The 27,725-nt window shown below is 48.0% G+C and overlaps 1 protein-coding gene across 4 annotated transcripts; it reads left to right on the forward strand.

The window, feature by feature from the left end:
- The first annotated feature begins 99 nt into the window (after positions 1-99).
- Positions 100-26,094, forward strand: zbtb4 (zinc finger and BTB domain containing 4). Of its 4 annotated transcripts, XM_024434845.2 has the most exons (6): positions 100-595; positions 2,625-2,688; positions 4,234-4,453; positions 7,222-7,344; positions 12,104-12,237; positions 17,195-26,094. In XM_024434845.2, the coding sequence occupies exon 6, from the start codon at positions 17,626-17,628 to the stop codon at positions 22,780-22,782; it is 5,157 nt and encodes a 1,718-aa protein (XP_024290613.1). In that variant the 5' UTR covers positions 100-595; positions 2,625-2,688; positions 4,234-4,453; positions 7,222-7,344; positions 12,104-12,237; positions 17,195-17,625; the 3' UTR covers positions 22,783-26,094. The 4 variants fall into 4 exon arrangements, with proteins under 4 accessions (XP_024290613.1, XP_024290615.1, XP_042184382.1 ...); XM_024434847.2 differs by lacking the exons at positions 2,625-2,688; positions 4,234-4,453; XM_042328448.1 differs by lacking the exons at positions 100-595; positions 2,625-2,688; positions 12,104-12,237 and having other exon boundaries at positions 3,881-4,453.
- Positions 26,095-27,725: the final 1,631 nt, after the last annotated feature.

Genomic DNA, 27,725 nt, shown 5'->3' on the forward strand with positions numbered 1-27,725 from the left:
TGGCTATAGAGATATGATGGCGTTGTGATAACTTTCGTTAAACCCGCCTTGTTCCCGATCTTTGCCGAATTTGACCGATTCGTAATTTTTCCCTCTAAGCAAAACTAAAAAAAATCTGTCTTGTCTCGTTCGTCTCGCTCTGGATCAGCTACGACTCTGGAAAAAGAAGCTTGCGCATGAGGCCTACCTCGACCTTTCGTGAATCAAAGGCATATTTAACTAGTTTGTTCTTTGTTTTGTATTTAAAACCAGTCTATTGTAGTTCGTTTTCGACCTTTTTTAAGAATATGTCGAAATTACTGTTATTTTATGACAACATTTTGGTTTTTACGGGACTATGCAAAAATCCTCGGTCTCCAGTATCAAGCGATCAGTGTTCTTTTCAGTACTTCAACTGGGAAAGTCTGGGGAAAGCCTGCGGTGTTAAATTACAATACCCGTGAAATACTTTACCTTAATTCAAACGGAAAAGCTTGAAATACACGTTTTCAGAGCAAACGTCGCTATAATTTGTAATGTAAATGGATGATTTGTCTGAATTAGGGACGAGATTGGAAGGCCACGTTTAACGCAGTAACACAGCCTGGCTTTGGCGGTAAGAAGTGTCTTGTTAGCTAACAAAAGTCCATGCAAAATTAAAAATGTATAGTTATGAACTAGTAACATCAACTAGTAAACTAACATGTGGTTGGTGTTAAGTCAAGTATTAATGTTTTATTATCCTCAAGAGTTAGATAATCGCCTAAGAAGACTTAGTAGGTAACGTTGGCTTGTTGGAGATGCGGCCAGCTAGCAGCGTTACCCCTTTGTGGGAGCAAGCGAGCTAAACTGTGAAACCCGCCAGTTGGATACTGTAATTACCTAAGGATGGTAAATTAGCAACTTGTTTTAGATATTATTTTAGCGCTGATTTATTTGTTACAATGTCACCGATGCCAATATAGACGCATCTGATGGCTTTTAATATGTTGTTTAGTTGGCAAACAAAAATGGCCACCGGGACTCCTGGGAGACCGGGTCGCTAACTAGCAAGCCAACCTCAAACACTGTGCCATGTTGTTCAAAGGCATAACTTGGCGTGTAAATCTATAGGAAATACAGGGTGGCATTTTAATGTTCGTTTTTATAATTTAGTTAACTACCTGACTTAAAGTTATTTATCCACATGTTGCGTGGTCTGTTAGCTGGTTGGCTAGCTAACCGAGTTGTAGACATGGTCAAAACACTATGGTCATGGTTTTGTCTGGCACTGTCAGAGCAGATAACAACTCATGACATTTCCTGTTAATATCTTCAATATATGTACAAATATTTAATAGGATACTTGACCATTTACACGAATATTTGTTTCCCTGTCTGTATTGCTTGCTAGTAACAATAGTTACCAAATTGCTAACTTTGTACATTCGTTGGAACCTCGTCTCAACATGGCGGTGTTGTGACTGGTGCTTTTGCTTCTTGTTGGCAAGAAAAATGGAGTCTTGTTAGGTACCAGCTAACTTGAAAGTTTGCCTTCACCAGAATGGATTGAGCATGCCTCGAAAAGAGTTAAATCGATTGTGTAACGTTCGATTGCTTAATGTTGGCCAGTAAGGTAATGTATACATTGAGTTTAATCAAGTAAGGTGCTTGATTTTCTCAGTTTCACAAACTGCCTGTTTCCACAGTGCATATAGTTAGCTTCTTGTTATCCTGTCTTGTCAACAAGCTTGCATGCCAATTTGGTTTGTCCTAGATGTTGCAAATGTTAGGCTATATTTCAACTATAAGTTCCAGACTAATCAACAAGCAGCCTACTTCACTAGGCACCAGAGGTGTTTTCACTTTAGCCTGTTACATAATATAATAATCTTGTTAGATCTGGAGTTGGACCACGGACGGCTACTGTAGACATTGTTTACACAACTCTAGCTACAGTATATTGCCCCAATGCCAAGAGGTCTTTAACAAAAAATACACCGTTTATACCCTAAAGCGCCTAAATATATTTGAGAATGTTCTCCCTTTGCTTTAACCCGTTTTTGGTGTGTTCTTGATTAAATATGTAGCCTGGATGTAGCAGGGTTTTTAGAGAAGAGAAAGTATGTTTAAAAGTACTACAGATACGATAACATTGCGCTATACTTGTTTATTTTTTATTTAACTTGGCAAGTCAGTTAAGAACAAATGATTATTTACAATGACGGCCAAACCCTCCCCTAACCCGGACGATGCTGGGCCAATTGTGCACCGCCCTATGGGACTCCCGATCACGGCCGGTTGTGATACAGCCCGGGATCGAACACCGGGTCTGTAGTGATGCCTCTTGCACTGCGATGCAGTGCTTTAGACTGCTGCGCCACTTGGGAGGCCCGGAAACTGTAAACTGCATGTCAATTCGTAAATACAATTCTAAGTGACTTAGCTCTTCTCTGTTAACTACAGATCCTTAAGTGTTAATGGTGGTTGCTAATATGTACCCCTCATAGTTATTGTTTGGATGACATTAACTGATTGTAGCTATTTTCTTGTTTAAAGTAATAAAGAAATTGAAGTTACTTCTTGACTCTGTTTATGTATTTGGGGAACTGAATGGGTTTTGCCATTATCAACACGCCTCTTTGCCCTCATCTTTTCTTTGGCAGATTCTAGCTGTGACAGAGGAACACAGTTCTCAAGTTCCCACTGGGAAGCTGTTGTAGATCAGCTGTATCCTTATTACTCCCAAGCACTTGGGTTAAGATGTTGCTTTTGATTTCATCTATGTTATCCACATATTAGAGATTCCTGTTGGCCATATCATTGTGGTCTGTTTATTTACAAGTCAACGTTTGTTAAACAAAGGCCTCTACATGGTGCTGTCATACAAAAGCACCATCAGCTTTTTGGCTCCCTCTTGTGGTCTACAATGCAAATGGCATGCTTTTTTTTGCTCAACAGTTCAAGTGCACAAATGTCCCCTATCTGCTCTCAGCCCCCTCTACTGGCAACAAGACAAGTGACATGGTGGGAAATGGCAGCAATAACAGCTGTATGTCAGCAGCTTAGCATATGTATCATTTGATGTGTAGTTTGCCTACATTCAAAACTGTTTACCTGGTCAATATACTGTACATTAATGTTGATTCATCAGCACAATCCCTCATGAATGGAGGTTATAAAGCATTTCTGTGTCAATGGATTTTAATGCCTTTGGTTGTCATTGGATATAGGCCTATCTTAGTTCAAATTTGATCTTTAGCCATATAGGAGGGCCCACACCAATCTACCATGTGAAGACTGATCTGTGAGTATGGGCGATAACATGTTTAATGCCTCTCCCGTCACATGTTATTTGTGTGTCTAACACTTTACATTTTGAGTGGGGCATAGTGTTCTCAGTGGGATGGGTGACATACATGAGGGTACCTGTTTTGTCCTTGTGAGTTTGGTTTATGTGGAGAAAGATGCCCTTATTCAGGGGGAGCTCTTGTTTGGTGATGTCAGTGTTTGCCTGGCAGTGCATGTTTTGTGTGAGCAAGTGAGGGAGCTGCAGGTGTCCCTATGATTTTTTTTTTTTTTTTAACAAGGTGGTTCTGCGGAGTATGGCCGAGGGAGCCCAGGAGGACCACTTTAGATTTTTTTTTAACACCTTTAACTTCCATTTCTTGCAAACAAATATAGCCTTCTATGATGACAAAGTAAAAATAAAACAATGGCATAGCCAGTCCACAAGATGGCGTAACGCCTCTTACGTTTACATTTTAGTGGGACCATTCTTTACATTTGGTGCGTCCAAGTGGCGCAGCGGTCTAAGGCACTGCATCGATTCCGGGCTGTGTCACAACCGATCGGGTGTATCCATTGGGCGACGCACAATTGGCCAAGTGTCGTCCGGGTTAGGGGAGGGCTTGACCGGGGTAGGCCGTCAGTGTAAATAATAATTTGTTCTTAACTGATTTGCCTAGTTAAATAAAATGTGCGAGGGAGAACCCTGGAGCTTAGCGTGTTCTCCATAGCACAGTAAGAGCCTATTTATGCTTGATCCAAAACGTGGTCGGGGGCACGTTTATGGATGGTGTGACGCAAATTGCGAAGCCTCTGGAGGCAGGCAGAGGCCAAAATGAGCACTCATGCTCGCAGTGCGCTTCCCAAATGTAACAAAGCGGAGGGCTCTGTACAGCAACGCATTGACATGATTGGTTAACGGTAAGTGGGGGCGGGAGGTCCTGTATCAACACAAACTCACTTCCTTGACAACTTCCTTCACAACAGCTCAACAAAAACAAAAAAACAGCTCTGCGAAGCGCAAGAATTATAAATGCCCAGACTTCTGCAGAGACCATATCACGGTAAATGCTGCACGACCAATGCAGACGTCAGAATGACCACGCAGCCCCTTAAATGAGAGAGGGAGAAGAGAGGGAGCCGTTACTCCACTTTGACACGAGATTCTGGACCCTTATTTAAACATCCTTCCTGTCTGCGACGGAAGGTAAGAGACATATGAAAAGCGCTAGATTACGTGGCTTTTCTCACCGCCTTGGCCACTGATGTCCCAGCTACAAATGCACCTGCAGTGCAGGCCTATAATTCGTGGATCTGGTTTGCTGTGTGTTTATCCTTGTCTGTCACAATGTAAAGGTACGCATAAAGCATCCCGCATAAAAACAAGATGCCATGCTTTGTGTATACCATGCTAAGGTTGTTCCATCAGGTCACAGAGTTAAAATCTGGATAAACACATAAAATATCAGTCCTGTTGCGTGTGCCTGATTTCTCAGCCACGTTTTCTGTTAGTAGGCCGACTGACTGGGTCACAACATGGGACTGCGGTTTCTAAATCAAGCGTGAATTCCCTCCATTCACGACCAAGCAATATATGCAATGATTCAATTGCGATTTACATGATCCAAAAAAATCAGCCCACTCTGATAATATCAGTACCTAACAGACCAAGTGGTCAAGCATAAATGTTTAGCTTCCAACTCAATTAAAAAAAGACCTTACAGTTTAAGTGTATATACACTGGCCCTGCTGTTTCGTAATAAAATGTATCATGACGTTGGCTACAAGGCACGCTCTCGCTTGTTAAAAAAAAAATCAACGGAACAAAGTGAGCACTTTTCTTGAAAGGCATTCCAGTGGGAGCGCAGGGAATGTCCTGTTCCCTTTACTGTTTGTTTTGATGATGTTGCCAAGTGGCTCCATCTTTTATGCGTCCCTTATTATCATCCATCTATCCCTCCAGAACCAACCTCTGTCTCATGTGGGCATATTTTTCTAGGGATGTTTGCGTTCTTTGGCAAACTAATCTAATAATCTAAAACGCTTCGATATTTACGGGTCCAAGTCTGAGATACTTTTCAGAGGACGCACAGATAGCTTTTGGAGGAGATTCACACACATTATCCAACTTTGTGTGAAGGCTTTGGGAGCCTCTTCCTCTCCCAGAACTATCTGAGGTGCTAAATTAATTACACTTGATCCCACCTCCTTTCGCAATCGGTTTAGTGTTAATCTGGGTTCCGCTCGGCGCCGGCCAGGTCTGGCCCCAGCAGCACCACCGAGTCCTACTATCCTCCCCCAGGGGACTGGCTCTGGCCATCTCTCCCTCTCTCGGGTCTGTCTATCCTTCACGCCCTTTCCCTAATTCTCTTTACCTCCCTTTTATTTGTTTTGCTTCCTCACTCCCTTACCTCCTCCCCTCTGCCTAATTCTCCCTCCCCCGTTGCCTCTTTCTCTTATGTCCTCTGCCCTCTCGCTCTCCCCCTTACCACCTCCACTCACCACTATTCTCCCCCTCTCTTCTCTGCCCCCCTCTCTCATACTGCGCTGTAGAGACTACCACATGCTGGCCGCAGGCTCTCCTCTTGCCCCACCACTGTTAATTCTTTTTCTCTTTTAGTTTCTTTGCTCTGCCTCTAGTGTTTTCCCTGGCACGGCGCCGAAGCCTCTGACCATCTGCCTCTCTTTCTTTCTCACTTTTCCTTTATCGCTCCCTTTCTTTTCCCTCTCTCCCGACGTCAACGGTATTATTATCAGTGCTTTTTGTCCTGTTTTTTTTGTCACTGGGGAATGATTTGATTTTGTCTCCCCCCTCACCCTCCGTGTCCCCCCCCCCCACGCTCCCTCTTTTTTTCCCCGCTGTCCCTTACGGCCATTCTCTCGCTCTCTCTGCCATAGCTCTCTTAAAGAGACATGGTGGAAGAGCAGGGATGTTGACACCACTCAGAAAAACAATGCCATCTTAGGAACAGGAAGTATCATACGCCCGGAGTGCAGCGCTACTGGCACGCCTGCTACACAGTCACCATAGAGCCACTTCCTACTCACCACTGAACACCAGTAAAACAACCCTCTCTGGGTAATATGACCTCCTCACTCACCACTAACCCTCCTCCCAGCTATCCTGAACCTACACAACAGGCTAGTCACCCCTTCACCAAATTCTCTCTTGTGTACACTCTCTTTCTCCCTACTTCCCCCTCCCTCCCACTCTCTTTGCCATTACAGCATGCCTGAGTAGCTGCCTGGAGATGAAGAAGCTAATTAATTTGATTTAGCAGTTCTTTCCCTGGCAGTGGAAAAACCAACTCCCTCCTCCCCCCCCCCCAACACCACCCCAAACCGTATCAGGCACCCCTCCCAGATGATTTTCCACCCATCCTATCCAGTCTCTTTTGGCAGCATTTCCTTTCCTTTTTCCCTCGACGCGAGCGTGCGTGCATTTTAGGTCTGCTCTCGGTTGCATATTAAACTAAAGCTAGTCACTATCCTCTAGTAACCTCCATTCAGTGTTGTTCAGCTCTAATTTTCCAGATTTCACTGGCGCAGGTTGTGTGACTCAACACGGGCTGTGTTGGCGCAGACACAAGGCCTGCTCAGCGATCACACAAGCGTGCTGGCTCTGGCCATATTCATTCACCGTGGGGATATGAATCACTTAGTAGCCATTTAGTGCTAAAACCCCATTTCCGTCATCTGATATTCTAATGTATCCACCCGCCAACAGTCACCCGCTGTGACACGCTGCTGCTTTTGGGGCATCTGCCGAGCGTACGCAGTTAATCATGTGACAGACATGATGTGCGCAGTAAATCATGTGCATTTGTACAAGAGTATGTATTTGTGTGTTTAATAGTTCCAATATGTGTCTGCATGTGGCACACAGGAGTGTGTTTGCTTGTATGCAATTCTGCGTGTGTGTGTGGATGTGCAAGTCTCGCAATTAATTTTTTTATAACGTTTTCCTGTCTGCAGGCCAGAGCGAATGGCCGCCCACCTGACGCCTTTGTGGAGCGACTCCACTTCCTGTTCCCCTTTTAAGACGACCCCTGACCTTTAAACCTGAGATCAACACCTCTGGACTTACCACTTAAGCAGGTCAGTCTCTCTAGGGTTTGTTTTGATTATAGTCCTTCTCTAGGCTTCAGTAAACTTGAATTCAAGGCTGCAAGTTAAATGATTGTATATACAGCAGCACCCGCTTAGGTGTCTGTATCTGGACCAGTGGTGGTTGTGGTGGTTTCAAGCAGGACTCCGATGAGACCAAATTCTATTTAATACATTGTCAAGCGCAGGTGAATGAATGAGGCCCGCTCACTGTTGAAATCAATTACACTGTTGAAAGTATTCAATAGTTTTCAGGTCCCTATTTTTCAGTCTCACTGTCAAACTCGACAACCATTTAACAATTCAGAGCAAATATATTTTTGTTATTTATCGATTGCAAACCAAAATACCCAACATTTCTTTGTTCTCACGCTGTTTTCAATACATTTACTTTCAAGACTTGTGTGTGGGTGAAGTTTGTCAAGTGTTTCTAAAACGATGCTTTTCCCTATTAACGGTAAATGGTTTTGAATGTAGCACTCCATAATGCCTCTGATTTCCCAGCAAGATGGTTCCCTTGGCGCTTCCATCGTTGCGCATTCAGATGTGTGTGTCGCTTGGTAGCACAGCATGAAAAGCTATGATCACGTTTGGGCAAACGCCCATGAATAGGGACGGCTGGACAACGGGACTCCCTCTGAATACAGAGTTGGGGGGGGGTGCTGGCCGCCTCTGCCACGGGACACTGCACACGTGTGGGACTGGTTGGCCACACTCCAGTTACGTAAGCGTGCGCGCACACAACCCTCACTGTTATGACTGTCAACGGCCAATATTTTACCCAACTCCCCATCTCTCATACACACATACACTTTATGTGCCACATGCTTTATGTGCCCTGTCACAAGCACACTCAAACTCTGTCCCCCACACACTCGCTCTCTTTCTCTCTCGCGCCATTGGTGAAAAAGTGCATTGGAGGGGAGGGGGATAAAAAGCAACAAAGTTCCTGCAGAGCCAGAGAGGTCACAGCAACAACACCCAATCCCAGCTCCGTTCCCATGGAGACAAGTGTGCTAGTATACAATGGGGGAGGAACAGGAGGGAGTAGTGGCAAGGGGGGTTGCTGCTGTGCATGTGTCAGCAGTGTAAGAGGATGGGGAAGTAGGATATGTGTGATGGCTGTAAAGTCCTGAACATTCTTCTCTCCCCCACCTCCTCTCTCCTGCCCCTCTCTCTTTCTACTGACCCCCCCTCCCCCCTGTTGAGAAGCAGAGCAGTCTGGGGTAGTTAGAGATGTGGGGTATGTGGAATGCCATTGATTTTTGTCTCGTGTGGAATTGTAAGAGGTTAGTCAGGGCCAAGATAGCGGTGTTATCCTGTCTAACAAGTAACGTTTCCAGAACATAAGATACCCGTTGTTTTTGACTGGTTCCCATTTGGTTGTGAGAGAACATTTGTTAAGTCAGGGGGTGTATTCAATATGTCTTGCAACGGAAACCATTTACCGTATAAGAACCAAATTGATGCAAGTGTAATCGCACTAGGAGGTACCTCTCTTAATTTGTCAAATAGGAACTTGTTTTTGTTGCAGAATGTTTTCCCGATTGGAGTAAACGGTTTCTGTTGCAAAACGTTTTGCAGCAGAATCAGCGTAATGAATACACCCCTGGGTTGTATTCACTAATGCACACTAGCAAAACATTTGCAATGGAAATGATAGGTTCTTGTTGGAGAATTAGCTTTTGAAAGTATCCCAAAGTGGGATTCAAATTAATTTAATTGTCATTTTTTTGTCAACGATCTTTGTCCACTAATGCCAAAGTGGAAGACACTTTTTTACAAAATGTTAGAATTTATGAAAAATAAAATACATATTGATTAGATAAGTATTTACACCGTCAATACATGTCACCTTTGGCAGCGATTACAGCTGTGAGTCTTTCTGGGTAAGTCTCTAAAGAGCTTTCCACACCTGGATGTGCAGCATTTGCCCATTTATTCTTAAATTCTGCAGACTCTGTCAAATTGGTTGTTGATCATTGCTAGACAAACATTTTCACGTCTTGCCATATATTTTCAAGCAGATTTAAGTCAAAACTGTTACACGGCCACTCAGGAACATTCACTGTCTTCTTGGTAAGCAACTACAGTGTAGATTTGGCCTTGTTTTAGGTTATTGTCTGGTGGAAAGCAGACAACCAAGTTTTCCTTTAGGATTTTGCCTGTGCTTAGCTCCATTCCGTTTTCTTTTTTATCCTGAAAAACTTCCCAGTCCTTTACGATTACAAGCATACCCATAACATTATGCAGCCACCACTGTGCTTGAAAATATGGAGAGTGGTACTCAGTAATGTATTGTGTGTTTGCCCCAAATATAACACCGTTTTCAGGACAGAAAATTAATTGCTTTGCCACATTTCTATTGCGGTATTACTTTAGTGCCTTGTTATAAACAGGATGCATGTTTTGGAATATTTTTTTATTCTGTACAGGCTTCCTTTTCACTCCATCAATTAGGTTAGTACTGTGGAGTAACTACAATGTTGTTGATCCATCCTCAGTTTTCTCCTTATCAGAGCCATTCAACTATAACAATTTTAAAGTTGCCATTGGCCTCGTGATTTCCTTCCTCTCCGGCAACTGAGTTTGGAAGGACACCTGTATCTTTGTAGTGACTGGGTGTATTGATACAACATCCAAAGGGCAATTAATAACTTCACCTAGCTCAAAGGGATATTATTATTAGAATATTTATTTTTTACCCATCTACCAATAGGTACCCTTCTTTGCTAGCCATTGGAAACCTCCCTGGTCTTTGTGGTTGAATCTGTGTTTGAAATTCACTGCTCAACTGAGGGACCTTACAGATAATTGTAAGATTTTAACTAACAATGTTTTAAGAAAAGTAAATAAAACAAGTGTTAAGTAGAAAATAAAAGTAACAAATAATTAAACAGCCGTCGTAAAATAGCAGTAGCGAGGTTGTATTACAGGGGGTACCGATACAGAGTCGATGTGCGGGGGCACCGGTTAGTTGAGGTAATATGTACATGTAGGTAGAGTTAAAGTGACTATGCATAGATAATAAACAGAGAGTAGCAGCAGAGTAAAAGAGGGGTCTGGGTAGCCCTTTGATTAGCTGTTCAAGAGTCTTGGGGGTAGAAGCTGTTAAGACTTTTGGACCTAGGCTTGGTGCTCCGGTACCACTTGCCATGCGGTAGAAGACAGAACAGTCTATGACTAGAGCGCTGTAGTTATTTAAAAATCATGTTAACCTGTTATTGCACACAGTGAGTCCATGCAACTTATGTGACTTGTTAAGCAAATATTTCCTCCTGAACTTATTTAGGCTTTCCATAACAAAGGGAATACTTATTGAATACTTATTGACTCAAGACATTTCAGCTTTTCATTTTTGATTCGTTTGTAAAAAAAAAAAAAAAAAATTATATATACAATGACATCATAATTCTCTGGGCCTCTGTAGCTTAGTTAGTAGAGCACTATGCTTGCAACGCCAAGATAGTGGGGCGGCAGGTAGCCTAGTGGTTAGAGCGTTGGACTAGTAACCGAAAGGTTGCAAGATCGAATCCCCATGCTGACAAGGCAGAATCCCCCTGAACAAGGCACTGTTCCTAGGCCGTCATTGAAAATAAGAATTTGTTCTTAACTGACTTGCCTAGTTAAATAAAGGTTAAAAAAAATAATTGTGGGTTCAATCCCCGGGACTACCCTTACTTCAAAAAAAAAATGTATGCAAGCATGACTATGGCGCTTTGGATAAAAGCATCTGCGATATATTATTTAATTATATATTATCATTCCCCTTTGGAATTATGAGGTATTGTTTTGGCCAGTCTCCCAAAAATCTAAATGAAACTATTTTAAAATTCAGGATGAAACAGCAAAATGTGGAAGAAGTCAAGGAAGTCTCCGATTCAGTCTGTTTTCTTCCATTTGGATCCTAGTAAATGATTTCTTTATTTTGCTAGGTAAGTTAACGGATCTTTTTGACATCAACAAACACGGCAAGGCCACGCAGGTTTCTGTTGACTGTCAATCAATCAATCAGTCGTACAGCAGGGTAGAGTTGGCCTTAGGGTCATACACACACACTCGCAGTGAACCCGAAACACACACCTGATTTTTGTCGCCATCGCTCGCTCCCCATAAACCTGAAACCTTTTAAGAGGCAATAAAAATAGAGGGCAGTGTGTCCCTGCCCTAATCTCTCTTTCTTTGATCTTTGCCTTCTTCCTTTCTTCAGTTAAGAGTACTTCCATCGGCCATCAGACTGTTGTCTGTACCCCCCCCATTCTCTCTATCCTAGTTCCCAGGTTTTTTGTTTTTTTGTGGCATTGGTCCTGTTTGTTTTCAGCCATTTTGGGGACTGGCAGTGCTCGTAACAAACTGCTTAAATGGCGTCCTCTGCCTTGCTCTCCCTCTCTCTCCCTATCTCGCCAGGCTTTGTGTATATAAAGTAGTGTGCGTGTTTGTGTGTGCACGTGTGTGTGGCTGGAGAACAACAGTTCCAAATAAAAAGAGGATTGGATTCAGAGGGGGTGGGGGAGGAGGTGGAGAGAGAATAGAAGAGATGGGGGGGTGAAAAAAATTCACTTGCTGAAAAAAAAATAGGCAAAAACACTGAGAATCATGTGTCAGAGGCAAAACTGAAGTGAGTGAGCGAGCGAGCGGAGCAGGCGAGGGAGAGAGAGAAGGCAAGGGAGAGCGGGAGCCAGAGTGCGAGAGTCGCTCCTGCCCTCTTTTCTTTACACACTGCTGCCTGTGTGTGCCCCGTCTCTCGCAGACGCGCGCGTGCGCGCGCACACACAGCGGCGCGCTCACACAGACCGAGGGAGAGAGAGCCCGAGAGAGCGAGCAAGAGAGAGAGGGGAGAGGGAGAACACATCACAGCAGAGGTGCAGCAGGAGGTTTCCCGAGGTACGTTGTCTCGTTGTGTGCTTGCCTAGCAGTGAGAGGCTGACATGTTGCTCTCTTCTCTTTTTTTTCTCTCTCTGCCTGTTTTTTTTAGTCTCTCCATCGCCGGGGTTGTTGTTGTTTTTTGTATGTCAGGAGAAATGGAAGATTTTATTAAGTGTGTGTGCCTGTGCACTGTGTGTGTGTGTGTGTGTGTGTGTGCCTGTGTGTGTGTACTGTGTGGCGCCAATAAGAGGCCTCGTCTCCCTCATCCTCCCCTGTCTCGCTGGCGCACCACGCAGTTCTTTTTCAGGAGCGATGACTCGTTCAGGGATTGTGATGAAACTTCACATTTCTCTGCGTCTTTTGCATCCGCGTGAATCAGTCCAGATCAACGGGTCTAAACTGACGCTCGTCTGATCAAGGCGATGGACATTGACATGACATGGTCCTTTGTATTTTAGGGGAACCCTTTCTCACTGTGACCGGTCGGACGATCTTCCTCCATGAACTAAACTCCCAAAAGGACACAGAGAGTTGGGGAATCAACTTGAACATGTCTCTGATATATAATCTAGTGCCGGGATTATGCTGTTCTCGTCTCTCTTGTTCCCTGGTTCTTTGGTGTGTCATAATATCCTCCTTATTGCCAGGTTATTTTGGAAGCGGGAGGTGGTTCTTGCTAAACCTTGGAGGGCATTTTGACATCAGAGCCCTATCGCTGTTTCCTTAACTAACCAAACCCTCCTTTTTTTGTTTAAACAAACAATAAAGGGTCTCTCTGTCAAATATTTCCCCATGGGTCACCATGTCTGCCATGCCAAGCCTCTGGCTTCACTGTATGGGAAATGTGACTTACAATACCACCAGGCTTTAGGGGTCATGAGTTATCTATCGGGGCCTTGTTGCTTCGTTGCAGCTGTTGGTTTTCAGGTACAGGTTTTCTTGTTTGTATATTGTCTAGGCTCTCTGCCACTGGTCTCCACTGGAAGACTTGATTAACCTGCCACTGGTCTCCACTGGAAGACTTGATTAACCTGCCACTGGTCTCCACTGGAAGACTTGATTAACCTGCCACTGGTCTCCACTGGAAGACTTGATTAACCTGCCACTGGTCTCCACTGGAAGACTTGATTAACCTGCCACTGGTCTCCACTGGAAGACTTGATTAACCTGCCACTGCTGTATTTACGTGCAATTCCCGCTTAAGCCATTCCAATTGTCCAATTTTTGAAACTGAGATTGCAACATTTGGCATAAATCTCTCGTTGATGGGAGATATTTTTAAGCAGAAAGCGAGTGTCTACGAAGTCGTGATTTGGCCTCTTGCCGGGTGATGCACTCTGGGTCGGACGGTGTTGTACTGTGTTGTAGCAACGGTGCTACGGCCACAGCAGCAGCCCTCTGGGGACGTTGGAGCAGCGTTCCATGTTGTCCCCTCATTCACGTGGCCTTGTGCTATCAATGGCGATTTAGTGTCTGGTAGCTGCTTACGTCTCCAACAATCCTGAGCCTTTTTACGCTGTACATGACTAACAGACATGCGTTGTGTGTGTGTGTGTGTGTGTGTGTGTGTGTGTGTGTGTGTGTGTGTGTGTGGGTGTCTTAAGAGGGACTGTGTGCAAAATTGAAAAATTATTTGAGGGAAATTACCTCAAAGGTAATTGGTGTAGTGTTTCCACTCTTACGACTCAAGGTACTTTTTTGGGGGGGGGGGCATCCCCTTCTCCTCCTTAATGGTTCCCATGATTCAATTATGGGGCAGAATTCCAGGAATTACGTGCTGGGTTGGGAGCTAACAGGCCATGGCGAGGGTGGTGTTTTAACCCGGGGCAGGTTAGCTGGTGTGTGGAGTGGCATGTAAAATCGTTGAGATACTACAGTTTACGCTGAGTGATTGGGGGGGGGGGATGTTGACACGTCCACCCTCTGCTCCTCTTCTCCGCCTCCTTCTACTCCCTCTGCCCCGTCTGGTTGGCTCCACCATGTTTTCTGGGTTGGGGGGGTTTGTGGAGAGTTCAGTCTCTGTCTCCTTTTCACAGCCCAACTGGTGCCCCCCTGACTGGCCGTTCCACACTAGGGAGAGCCCAACCGACACCTTCCTATTTCCACAACCCCACTCCACTCGCTAACGGTGCGGAACAGGCAAACTAACTCCCACTCCAGCGTGAACCCCCGCCCCACACACACACACACACACACATTTCTCCTCTGCATGCTAGCTGAAAGCCACCCAACAGTCTCTTGCAGTAACTAATCTATGGCTTGGCTCTACACATGAAGGAGATGGGGTCGGAGCCATGGCGTACTAACCGATTAGGACTCCAGTTACTTTAATAGTAACGTGGTCATTGTAACCCTGGAGTGTAGCATTAAAGGTTTTCTTTTACCAACTTCCTGTCGCTGATGTGATTCTGGCTAATGTTCTTCTACCTAATTGTAAGTGAGTCATTCGTCCCACAACAAGTGTACCTGCACGTTCGTTCATTTATTTTTTTGTGGTTCTGTTTTTTTTCCGCAGACCGGCGAGCGCAGACAGACACATTCCTTCAGCGAACGTGTTTGTTTGAGTGGATCACCATCCTTCAGAAAGGGCACGTTATTTTTTAGGGGGCGAGGCTGGGTCCTTGGCACTCTGGGGGTCAGACGCTTGCTTGCGTGTGTGTGTGTGGGGGGAGGGTGTGTACTCCTGTGTGTGCGAAGCCCCCCATGTCACGCATGGCCAGTTTGTTGTTCAAGGCCCTGGTTGTGGCGATGCAGTTGTGTGCGTCACAGCGAGATGAAGAAAGAGAGCGAGAGCGAGGGGGGGCGGCAGATTAATTTTCCCTTCGCGGCGCACCAGATGACACCGTGACGTCTTTAGTCCTCATGTCGTTTCACGCTGTGTTGGCCTGTGAGTAGCTGGTGTCTAATATCAGGGGTTTCCTGCATGACAATGCTTTATCACAGCACACTGCACAGTAAACATCCAGGTATCTCCGTTTAGCTATGTGCACACTTCCTGCTAATCCACGTAGTCACCGTGCTCGTCAGTGTTGCTGGGTAAATAGAGAGCAATGGTGTGTAGCTGTGCGACTTCACCTGTCTGTGTTTCGTTGCGTTTCATGTGAACCGATTTTAGTGTGCGCGTGGTGTGACCCTCTCCTGCATTTTTTTTTCTCAGTTTGTTTCTTTTTTTTTCTTCTTTTAATCCACTTTCAAAGCTCTGCTTATTCTGTCCTGTAATTCAGTTCATTCCACCTATACAGACTCTCTGTTACTCCCCTGCTTCACCCCATTGTTTTGCATGCGTTTTTCTAAGCAAGGCCATCCGCGACCATCAGTTGTTTGTTTTTGTGGCCGTGAGTGTGCTTGCCGGTGCCTGTATGTATGGTTGTGTGCATTTGTGCCCATGGGGGTGTGTCTGTGTTTGTCTGCCTGTCTGTACTGCTGTGTATGTGCTGTGCGTTTCTGTGTTTCTGTTTCCAGCCTGGCCCTTTTTCTCTCTCCCCTTCGTGCTCTCTCTCTCTCCCTCCTCTTCCCTCTGCAATAACAGTGCTGACCTAGTTCCTGCCTGTTCAGGGCTGCCTGTGGAATTTTACAGAGGCCTGCCTGCCTGCCCTGCTGCTTGAAAACGCAGGCAGAAAAGCATGACTGAGGGTTTTTCTTCTTGCCGCACCATTAGGCCTCAACAGCCGTCTTCCCCAATCTGTAGAGTCCATAGAACGGCCCGTGCTAAATATGTAATAACAAAATAATTGCCTGTTGCGAATCTGCGAGCTGAATATGAATAGATAGCAGGCGAGTGGATCCTCCGCAATCGGCGTTCAAATTAGAATTGAAATGGGAAGCGCCCCGTCGACCGTTGCTCGTCTTCTCGAGCTTAACTGCGACAGAACCGGATGCAGTGGGCGGAAGAAAAAAACTTCACAACCCCCCCCCCCCACCCCACCCCTACCCTCCCTGGCTCCCGCTTTCCCCTCCTCTCCCTCTGCCTTCACAAATAATGGTTAGAGTCACGGCCAGCAAATTCTGACCACTGCCAGGAATGGGCCAGTAGGCTGTGATGGGAATCACCCCCCTTTACCCCCACCAAATGGGAACCTATTTTAAGTTAGCAGGGCTATGGGATGTAAGTCAACACTCTATTTCGGGGATTCTTGATTAAATCTGAATGCCTTCCAATTAGACGACGGGAATGTTGTGGTACAGCCGAGATGGATCCTTGGAATGCTTTTCCCGTCTCTGCGTGCTGAAATCTAAACCAGCACTGCCACAGTCCTCCCTCTAGTTCTCTTTCCCTCCTCTCACCATTCCCTTTTTTAAACGTGTATTTGTATTTATTATGGATCCCCATTAGCTGCTGCTAAGGCAGCATCTACTCTTCCCAGGGTCCAGCAAAATTAAGTGTAGCTTATACAATTTTTAAATGAATAAATTCACAACACACTGTGTGCCCTCAGGCCCCTACTCCACCACTACCACATATCTTCAGTACTGAATCCGTCTGTGTGTGTGCGCGCATGTGTCTGTGCCTGTGTGTGTTGCTTCACAGTCCCCATAGTTCCATAAAGTGTTTTTATCTGTTTTTTAAATCTAATTTTACTGCTTGCATCAGTTACTTGATGTGGAATAGAGTTCCATGTAGGTAGTCATGGCTCTATGTAGTACTGTGCGCCTCCCATAGTCTGTTCTGGACTTGGGGCCTGTGAAGAGACCTCTGGTGGCATGTCTTGTGGGATATGCATGGGTGTCCAAGCTGTTTGCTAAGTAGTTCAAACAGACAGCTCGGCGCATTCAACATTTGTGTTTTGATGTTTTATTGCGTTTCTCATGCTACTTCTAGTATATATTTTTTTTGCGTGGCGGAATATTTGAAGGAGAATCTAGTTTTTCTGGTGTTATACATTCAAATGTAGCGGTTATCTACAGCGTTTTACAAAATAAAATGCCTGCAAGGGATCCATTCTAGCTGTAACACTCATCTCTTGTCGTTTCTCAGGTTTTGAGGGCTGGTCATGGTGCCTCAGCCGGAGGTGTGCGACCCTCTCCACGCGAGCCTCTTCCTGCTGCGCCTGAACAAGCAGCACCTGGCCGCCGGGCCCACCCTCTTCTGTGACGTCAACCTCGTCGCCCCCAGCACCGCCTGCAGCCAGTACTTCCGCCAGCTGCTGCTGTCGACGTCTTCCCCACCGCCTTTGGATCCGGTATTGGACACCCGTCATCAACCCCCTCTTCTGGGGGGCTGAGCGAGTCCTGGAGCTGCCTCACCTCCAGTCCAGAGTGCTGTCCAACCTGCTCGACTTCATCTACACCTCCCACGTCCTCCGCCGGGACGACAAGGGGAAAAGGCTTCTCTCAGAGGCGGGCCTCAGCCTCGGGGTGCCCTTCTTGACCCACCTGGTTAAAGAAGAGGAGGAGGAACCAGGGGAGATGAAGGGTAAAAGCAGGCAGGGCCGAGGAGGGGAGGCCATGATGGAGGACGGGGCATGCGGCCCAGAGAACGCTAAGATCACCCTCAGCTTCCCCCTCAGTGCCGCCCTGCCCGCCGCCCTCACAATTCACAACCACCGCTCCTCCTCGGCCATGTCCTCCCCTCGCTGCCGACACTCCTCCTCGGGCTCCAAGGGGTCCAATGAGGGGTCGTCATGGAAACTGGCCTCCGGCGCCACCACGGACAAACGGCGGCCGTTTAAACAGCCCCGACATGACAGCTCTCCATGCTCTTCCTCCTCCTCCCATTCCTCTTCTTCCTCTCCCATGGATCTTACCGCACTGGTCAAAAAGGACACCAAATCCCCCCCACCTCTTTTCAAAGCCGGTCTGGACTCCCAGTTCCACAGGTTCACCCCTAGGTCCTCCAATGGGCCTATAGTGGGTTACCCAGGGGAGGGTCACAGACTGACCAATGGCACAGCCTCCCCCTCAGACACTGCACAGATCCTGTTCAACCTGAGCGCTGTGGCCTATCAGAGCCAGGGGAGGCAGGGCACAGAGAGAAAGGAGAAAACAGGAAAACAAGGAGGGAGGGTGGGCAGCCCACAAGTTGGACCAAACCTCCACCCGCCCACCCTCCACCTTCCTCCTCTTCCTCACCCTTCCTCCTCTTTCATCCCACCCCCTCTTCCTCCTCACTCCTCCTCCACCCCCCCAGATGGCCCCAAGGCGGAGCTGATATGTGGGGTGTGCCACCGCCTCTTCAGCTCCGCCTCGTCTCTCACGGCCCACATGCGGCTGCACCGTGGCGGCCGGGCCCTCAGCTGCCAGCACTGTGGCAAAGCCTTCATCCACAACAAGAGACTGCAGTCACACGAGGCCTCCTGCAGGCACGCTCTGACCCCGGCTATCCCCTCTAACCTCCCCCTTCTCCCCATCCTGCCAAAAGAGGAGCCCCTGGAGGAAGGGGAGGTTAGGGTGGAGGGTGGACAGATTCTGGGGGCAGGCGAGGAAGATATGAAGCCTGGAAAAGGGAAGAAAGGGCGAGGTCTCCTGGTTCGACATGAAGGCGACGTGTCCGAGCTGGTGGGGGACGAGGACCACTTCGTCAAGGTGGTGGACGGCCACGTCATCTACTTCTGCTCGGTGTGCGAGCGCTCCTACATGACCCTGTCCAGCCTCAAGCGCCACTCCAACGTGCACTCATGGCGCCGCAAGTACCCCTGCCACTTCTGCGACAAGGTGTTCGCCCTGGCCGAGTACCGCACCAAGCACGAGGTGTGGCACACGGGCGAGCGACGCTACCAGTGCATCTTCTGCTGGGAGGCCTTCGCCACGTACTACAACCTGAAGACCCACCAGAAGGCTTTCCACGGCATCAGCCCGGGCCTCATCTCCAGCGAGAAGACGGCTAACGGCGGCTACAAGCAGAAGGTCAACGCGCTCAAGTTCTACCGCCTCCTCCCCATGCGTTCCCAGAAGAGACCCTACAAGACTTACAGTGACTCCCTGGCCAATGGCCTGCAGCTGCCCCCTTCCGACCCCTCTTCCATCCCTCTGCCCCTGGACTGCAGCCTGCCTGACTCCCTGGACCCCGGTGACCTGCGCAGCCTCATCAGTGGCTCTCTACCCAAGGGTGTGAAGCCAGACCCTGAAGAGTTCCCTGCCAGCTTCCCCCTCGGAGTAGCCCTAGAGCAGGGAGAGATCCGGCTCCCTTCCCTAACAGGCATGGCCCTAGGGAGAGTAGCAGACAGAGAGCCAGCATCCGAGAAGGTAGGTAGTCGTGGCAGCATCTCCAAGGTATCCGTTGGCAACAGAGTTAAAACTCCCAAGGTCAGCGGTAGCCCAGAGTTGGGTTTGTCCTCCGTGATCACGTACGGACACCCCAAGCCATCAGTCATAGTGCACGGCACAGGAGTGTCATCCGTCATTGTCCATAGCAACCAGGTCAACTCCGGGGGTGGGAAAAGCCCCCTGAGCAGTCCCTCCCCTGAATCTAGCAACAGCCAGACACTCCTCCCCAAGAGCAGTGCAAAGCCTGTTAAAAAGCATAGGGAGAGTACGGAGAGCCATAGGAAGAGAGCTAAATTAGTGGACAGTTCAGATGCCACAGAGGAGTCGGAGAGGAGATCAGAGACGGGTAGATCCCATCATAAGTCCAGCAAGAGTGACGGCTCCTCAGCCAAACAGTCGTCAGAGGGCAAAGGAGCCGGGCCGCTGTGTCAGATCACGGTGCGGATAGGCGAGGAGGCCATGGTCAAGCGCAGTATCTCCGAGACGGACCTCAAGAGGGACAGGAGCCCCCCTCCTTCCAAAGCCAAAAGGACATACTCCTCCCCACTGGAGACCAAGGAATCTCGCCACTCTCACCACCACCACCACCACCATCACCACAAACACCGCTCCCATCGCAGCTCGAGCACCGGAGCCGAGGGGGAGAGCAGGAAGAAAAGTCCCATAGCCCCGGGCAAGGTCAGAGAGTACTACTTCCGCCAGGAGGTGCGCAAGCAGGGGGAGAGTGAGGACGATGAGGACAACCTCTGGAGGCCCTACTACTCCTACAAACCCAAGAGGAAGGCCCCGCACGTCCACAAAGCAAAGAACTGGCAGGCCAAACTGCACTACAAACGCTCCCTCCGGCTTATGAAGCGGGCCGAGGGAATCATGGACCATGTAAATAAGGAGGCAGGGGAGCAAGACGAGGAGGATGGAACGATGGATGAGGTGGAGGGGGAGGTGGAAGGTCACATAGAGCAAGAGAAGGGAGAGGTACCTGAATCCCTCAGTATTTCCCCTATACCTTCGAAAGACAAAGAGGGGGAGGAAGAAATCCAGGAGGCCCACCTTAAGACCACTGATCCTCCCCTGGCTTCCCCCCAACCCCCTCTGGCTACCTCAGTCTCCCCTATGGACACAAAACGCCAGCCCTGGTCCGATGGGAGCGCGTCGGAGTGCGATACGTGTGGCCGCTGGTTCTCCAGCTCCAGGAAGCGGGATAAACACGAGCTCAGCCACCTGCTGGAGTTTGTGTGCCTCCTTTGTAGGGCCCCTTTCCCTTCCAGGGACCAGCTGGAGGATCACCAGAGAACTCGGCACCCCAAAGCCCCCGACCCCCTGTCCGTGCCACCCCGAGCGGGACCTCAGTCCAGAGATGAGGGCGTGGAGAGGGAGACTAAGCTGGCAGAGGTAGACCGGGCGAGAGAGAGGGTTATACTAGGGAAGGGAAGTCCAAGTCGCCTAAGCAGGAGGTCGTTGGCGAGACACACCTGTTCGCAGTGCCATAAGGTATGCAAGACATCCTCGGCGCTAAACCGCCACGTGAGGCGCCACGAGTTAAGCAGCTCCCCAGAGAGAGAAAAGGAGGAGACCCAGCCAGAGCCAAAAGCAGCAGCAGAGACTAGCAAAGACCTCGACACCATGAGTGGCCATGTTCCCGTTGTTCAGTCTGTCCCAGCTATCAGCTACCCTGTCCCAGAACCACAGCATAGCAGCGAGGGCATAGAGTCACAGCAGTGCGCGAGCAAGCCTAGCAAAGTGAAAGCAGAGCACCATATTCCAACACTGTGCAGCAGCCCTGAACTCAATGAACTCGCCACTCCTGTTCCTGACCAAGAGCCCGGTCCACTGATTACTCAGCCCCCTTCAGAGATCCCCATGGCCGATATCCCCGATTCTAACAGGCCCACATCCTCTCCCTCCTCCTGCACCTCGCCCCTCCAGGGTGTGCTGGTCATGAGCAGTGGAGCTGAATGTCTGGACTACCGGACCCCCAGGAAGAGGAGTCTGGAGGGGCAGAGTCACAGGAGGACCAGCCCTGCACCTGTCACGGGACCACCCACCGCTTTTCTGAACATGCACCTGACCTCGCAGATGAGAATCAACCACACTGCTGCTCCTCCGTCCGTTGCTATGACAACAGTGCCCCTCCGAGGGGTCTGTGGCGTGAAGCGGGAGGGAGATATTGTGGAGAAAGGACTGAGGCAGGGATGTGGGATGGGCCTCCTCCATCATGCTGGTTTTAAGGACTCACCAGTGGCCCAAGATGTCAGGGTCCTGCCCTTGTCCAGGAGCCCCAGTCCCAACCAAGCACAAGACCTGACCATGTCCTCAATCCTAGCCAGGGAGGTGGAGAGGGAAAGGCAGAGAGAATGGGAGAGGGATATGGAGAGAGAGCTGGAAAGGGGGAGGCAGAGAGAAAGGGAAAGGGATATGGACAGAGAGCTGGAAAGGGGGAGGCAGAGGGAGAGGAATATGGACAGAGTGCTAGAAAGGGAGAGGCGGAGAGAAAGGGAGATGGAGAGGGTTCAGCAGACTAGGGGGGCATCTCAACCCCCACAGGAGCAGCTCAGAGACAAGGAGGTGATCCTCCTGGTACCCAAAGAGGAGCCAATTAGTCCCGCACCGTCCCCTATACACACATCCATTCAAACCACTATTAACAACCGTCCCTTGCAGAGGCGGCCCACCGTGTCCCCATGCCTCTCCCCCACTGCCATGGACCTGCTGATGCAGGCCAACCGCCAAGTTTCCCAGTCCATGTGTGGCACACGGGGCCCCGAGAGGCTTCAGTTGTCCACTGGGTCAGTCGGTGGCATCGACCGCCCCTCGGCCCACGCCCTACTGCTCCCACGGGTCCCCCCACCATCCGAGGCAGAGCCCCAGGACCACTCCCCAGCGCCATCCAGAGACCCTCACAGAGGGGAAGTCACTGCCAGGGGATACCCCATGCAGGACTACCCCCTGCCCCTCATCGTCCAGAGCGGCTACTGCTCTGGCAAGAAGCAGGAGGACAACCTGCTCATGTCTTACCCAACCGGGCCTCTTGCCTTCGGGTCGTTGGGGAAGATGATGCCTACCGGGGACCTAGCCAAACTGCCCTTCTACCCCGACCCGTACCATCTGCTCTACGGGCCGCAGCTGCTGGCCTACCCCTACAACCTGGCCTCCCTGCCCATGGCTCTGAACATGATGGCCCCTGGGGACGACAAGGTGGCGCCGCTGCCCTTCCTACCCGCCCTCTTCAACTACGCTGCTGCAGCTGGTCCCTACACTGGCATGTTGCCACACCACCTAGTGGCCAACCCCAGCCTCTACAACAGCGGTGGCGGCAGCAGTAGAAAGCAGCGGGACAGCAGCAGCGGCGGCAAGCCGTAGAGGTTGTAGAGAGAAGTGACCCTTTTATTGTATTTTAAAAGTGGATGACCAGGCCTGTGGTTGGAAGAAGGGGTGGAGTCGTCTCCTTATGGTTACTGAGTCCACTTGCACAGTCCCCGGCCTCTCTTTTGTGAAGTAGCAGTCAGAGCCTCGGCGTTGAATCGGCAGAGAGGATGAATGGGAGGAGGATGAGTGAGGAAAGAAGGGACACATTTCATCATTACAGGCGGATATCCTCCTCTCCTTTCCTCTGGCTTCTGTTCTCATGTCTTCTGTCGTACTAGTTCTGCACTAGCGCTTGGATAATTGTCTTCTCCGACTCGTTATGATATCTATAATAATAACAATAATAATAATAACAGGGTGTGAAAATGTTTCCCTCTGCTTTCCTTTACAGTGACTGCATAATGCTGATCACGAATACACCTCTCTAGGGGGACGCTTTTTAGGGAGGGAAAGGGATCAGCTTGAAATGGCATCAAATGAGTGTGTGGCGTGTGATTGCTCATGTGAACGTGTGCTCCGGGTGTTTGTGGGAGCTGTGCGTGACCTGTATGTAGGAGTTATTCAGTTGGGCACGCTGGGGTTGGCTTCTGTTCGCCTGGTGTGTCTGAATGCGAGCGGCTGTACGGCTGCAGTCTGCCATCTGAGCGCTGATCATTCCACGGGGGTTCTGTGGTGTTAACAGCATTCCAACACGAGACTAGCCCTTTTATAGGTCCGTGCATAGTTCAGTAGAAGGAATTATTCTGTTTCCAGTTCCCAAAGTAGCAATGCTAGCTAACCGTATGGATGGAGTAGAGTCTGTACTTGAGACAAATGGCAGAACTTGTGGGCTTATGTTACTATAGTGGCCAGATGAGTCTGCTTAGGGGTTCATGTTAGGGTTTACCTTGCGCAAAACAACTGCAAAATGTTCCTATAAAAGGGGTGGGGGGGTGGAAGACTTGACAAGTCTTGTAGCTGATCTGTAAATGTACTTTAGCTGTAGCTGACCACTGGGTGAGAAACACAGGTTAGTGTAGACCACGCACCTCCTGTTCTCCTTGTACTCATCTCATCTCTTCCAAGGTTTGAAAAAAAACAACATAAGAAATAGGTTGATCTTTTAATCTCCGGTGGCCCTTTTCCTCCCCCTGATGCCTCCTGGTGTCCAACAAAGACACAGTCCGTTTACTAGGCCGGTTCGAAGAGCGGGGGAGTGTAGAAGGAAAAACACAAAAGGGGTGGAATCAGGGCAGGGCAATTCCTGTAATATCTGGAAAGAGCGAGCGAGGGAGATTTAAAAGAGAACCACAGAGGCCAGGCGCACCTAGGTCAGTACCCTCGACGGAGCTTCCGGGGTCAAATCAAAATGACCCCTCTTTACTGAAAGGGCATAGAAAAGGACAACGGAAATGGAGTCTGATGGCGCCACAGTGGGGCCCGCTTGTGTAAAACAGCTTTTCGTGTCCCAATAGCTCCTCTCTTCTGGGGCAGAGAAGAGAAGGGTGACGTCACCGGCCTCTTAGAGCCGGTGTTGTAGGGCCGGGCTTAGCAGCATCCGTTGTGCGGCTCGGAGTTTCCCCAGATGTCGTGTGGGACTTATTCTGTCTTGTCTTTCTCTTGTACGTTACATTTACATGTGTTTGTCTTGTTTGACTTTTATATCACCTTTTGCTAGCGTGACAGAAGTGGCTTCAGCAAATGAAAGGGGTTTTGAGTACACTTATGAATATGAATGTCATTTTAGTCAAGAGGTTAGGTGCATAAAGTTCGATGGGGTTCAGTTTTTTCCGACTTCGAAAAATAACGCGTGGAGTTGCCGTTATGAAGTCTGGTATGCGTATTTACAGTAGTCCTAGGAACATGTCAAGAAACTTAGGTTCTGTATCCACAAAAGCATGAGCAACACTCTCTTCATAACCGTTTTGTATTATTCTCGATATCCAAAATCTGTCACGTTTTCCTTCCCGTGGCTCCTCATCCTCTATCGTCCCCGTCCCCCCACTATCTCAGCTCACCATCTCTGTTTTGTCTTGGTTTTCTATTTGTTCTGCAGTATAACCCCATTAAAAACAGAGCAGCTAACCACGTTTATTTCTCACAATCCGTATGGGAGCTGTCCAATTATCCCCGTTCCTCCCCAAACGTGCACACTTTACACAGCCTTTTTTTGGAGTGTGTATATGGTGTCTGTGTGTGACGAAACCGCTGCACTGTTCGTTTCGGGCAGGAGGACAGAAACACCGACTGCAGGGGCTCTCGGCCTCGACTTGGTTGTGGTTACAAGCCTTCTGTGTGTATTTCTCTGTGTGTGTGTGTGTCTCTCTAAGCGTGTGTCTGTATGTAGCGCAGGAGGTTGGTGGCACCTTAATTGGGGAGGACAGGCTCGTGGAAACAGCTGGTGCAGAAGAAATGGAATGCTATCAAATACATCGAGCACGTGGGCTCCATGTGTTTAAAGCCATGCCAATAGCTCCTTTCCAGCCATTGTTATGAGCCGTCCTGCCCTCAGCAGCCTCCACTGGTATGTGTGTCTGTATGGGGGGGGGACCGAAAAGCATCTGCCTCTTAGCAGCATATCCCTCGAGGTACTGTATATGGACAGCCTGAGTTTTTTTTTCAGTGGTTTTCTTCGAGCCCACCCTCTTCCCTACCCAGCTGTAGAGACTCACCATACTGTACCCATCGAGGCCATTTCACTAGATGGACATGTTTTTGTGTTTCGTTTAAAAAATAATTCTTCTCACATATTTTTTGCCATCGTGGTGATTAATCACTGACCCAAACGCCTGCAAATAGACAGAGTGAATTCTGGTGACGATATACATATTTACATTATGTCGAGTAAGTTCAAATGAATTGTGCCTCCGCTTCAGTATATTTAAACGTAGCTGTATTCAAATGGTTTGGATCTTCCAGATTTCAGACAGGGTGCCTTTTTTCTGGCTTAAGAAATGGAAATGATACATGGGTGAATTTATCAAAATGGCAAATGACCGGGAGAAAAGTTGTGGCTTAATGTGCTATGAAGCTGGTCATAGTTCTAGGGGTGTGGCTAAACTGTTTGGTATTGTGTATGTTTAGGTAAATACTGTGCCATAGTTTTTAGAGTCCACAAATACGTTATTGTTTTTGTTTCTTCTTCAAATATATGAAATGTTTTAATGTTGCCTGAAAACTTTGTCTGGATTTGACACAAAGGCTTGTAGCCACAGCTCTCCCAGAAGTCCCTTGTTTGTTTCTTTAACACTTTCCTCTTGTTCACCTCTTTCCCGCTCTTTCTCCTCGCTACAATCAAACAAATAAAGTATTAACCTGATGACCTAACAGGAAGTCTCATGTCTGATTTGAATATCTGCTCCGAGACAAAAAAACAATACGCGCTATTATTTTTTTTCAATAATTGTGTAACTTGTTCCTCTACAAGAAATGAAAAGAAAGATCTGTAAGGTGAAGTTTTGGTTGGTTGTACATGTGATTGTTGAAGCATGTACATTACATAAGAATAGCTGGTGTTGTACTACCCCACCAAGCAATACAGCTGTTCCACTTGTAGGGGGGGGTGTTGATTTAGGCATAATAAATCAACATATGCACAGTGGTGGAAAAAGTACCTAATTGTCATACTTGAGTAAAAGTAAAGATACCTTAATAGAAAATGACTCGAGTGAAAGTCACCCAGTAAACAACTACTTGAGTAAAATATGAAGTATTTGGTATTAAATATACTTAAGTATCAAAAGTACAAGTATAATTACAAGTATATATTCATTGAATATTGCTTGTATTAAGCAAACCAGACCGCACAAGTTTCTTGTTTGTTTATTTATTGATAGCCAGGGGCACGCTCCAACATGCAGACATCATTTACAAATGAAGCATTTGTGTTTAGTGAGTTCTCCAGATCAGAGGCAGTAGGGATGGCCAGGGATGTTGTCAAAAATATTTCATTGGTAAAGTGACGATACCCCAAAAAACTACTCAAGTACTTTACACCACTGCAAATGCATGATTTTTCCCCCTACACAGGGCTGCCCAACCCTCTTCCTGGAGATCTACTGTCCTGTGGGTTTTCATCAGCCCAACCCTCTTCCTGGAGATCTACTGTCCTGTAGGTTCAGTCCAACCCTCTTCCTGGAGATCTACTGTCCTGTAGGTTTTCAGTCCAACCCTAATTTAACACACCTGATTCTACTAATTAGCTGCTCAAGACCACTAGCAGAATCAGATACGCTAAATTAGGGTTGGACTGAACCTACAGGACCGTAGATCTCCAGGAGGGTTAGACTGAACCTACAAGACAGTAGATCTCTAGGAGGAGGGTTGGACTGAACCTACAAGACAGTAGATCTCCAGGAGGAGGGTTGGACTGAACCTACAAGACAGTAGATCTCCAGGAGGGTTAGACTGAACCTACAAGACAGTAGATCTCCAGGAGGAGGGTTGGACTGAACCTACAAGACAGTAGATCTCCAGGAGGAGGGTTGGACTGAACCTACAAGACAGTAGATCTCCAGGAGGGTTAGACTGAACCTACAAGACAGTAGATCTCCAGGAGGAGGGTTGGACTGAACCTACAAGACAGTAGATCTCCAAGGGGAGGGTTAGACTGAACCTACAAGACAGATCTCCAGGAAGAGGGTTGGACTGAACCTACAGGACAGTAGATCTCCAGGAAGCGAGTTGGACTGAACCGACAGGACAGTAGATCTCCAGGAAGCGAGTTGGACAGCCATGCCCTACAAGCTCATCATAATTATGCATAGTTTTCTACTAGAGGGAGATATTGTGTTAAATCTGCGAAAGGAAAGGGTTTCTAGGAGGTGGTTTTGCTTGAGGTCAGAAGTGAATTTCCACTAACATTTTCTTGTTTGAATCCTCTCTGACGAGTGACACTTGGTGGCACAAGAAGGAACTGCTACAAATGATATCCCTGTAGTGTAAAACCATTGGACTCT

Source organism: Oncorhynchus tshawytscha, linkage group LG10 (genome assembly GCF_018296145.1).
Source record: "Oncorhynchus tshawytscha isolate Ot180627B linkage group LG10, Otsh_v2.0, whole genome shotgun sequence".
NCBI classification, from domain to species: Eukaryota; Metazoa; Chordata; class Actinopteri; order Salmoniformes; family Salmonidae; genus Oncorhynchus; species Oncorhynchus tshawytscha.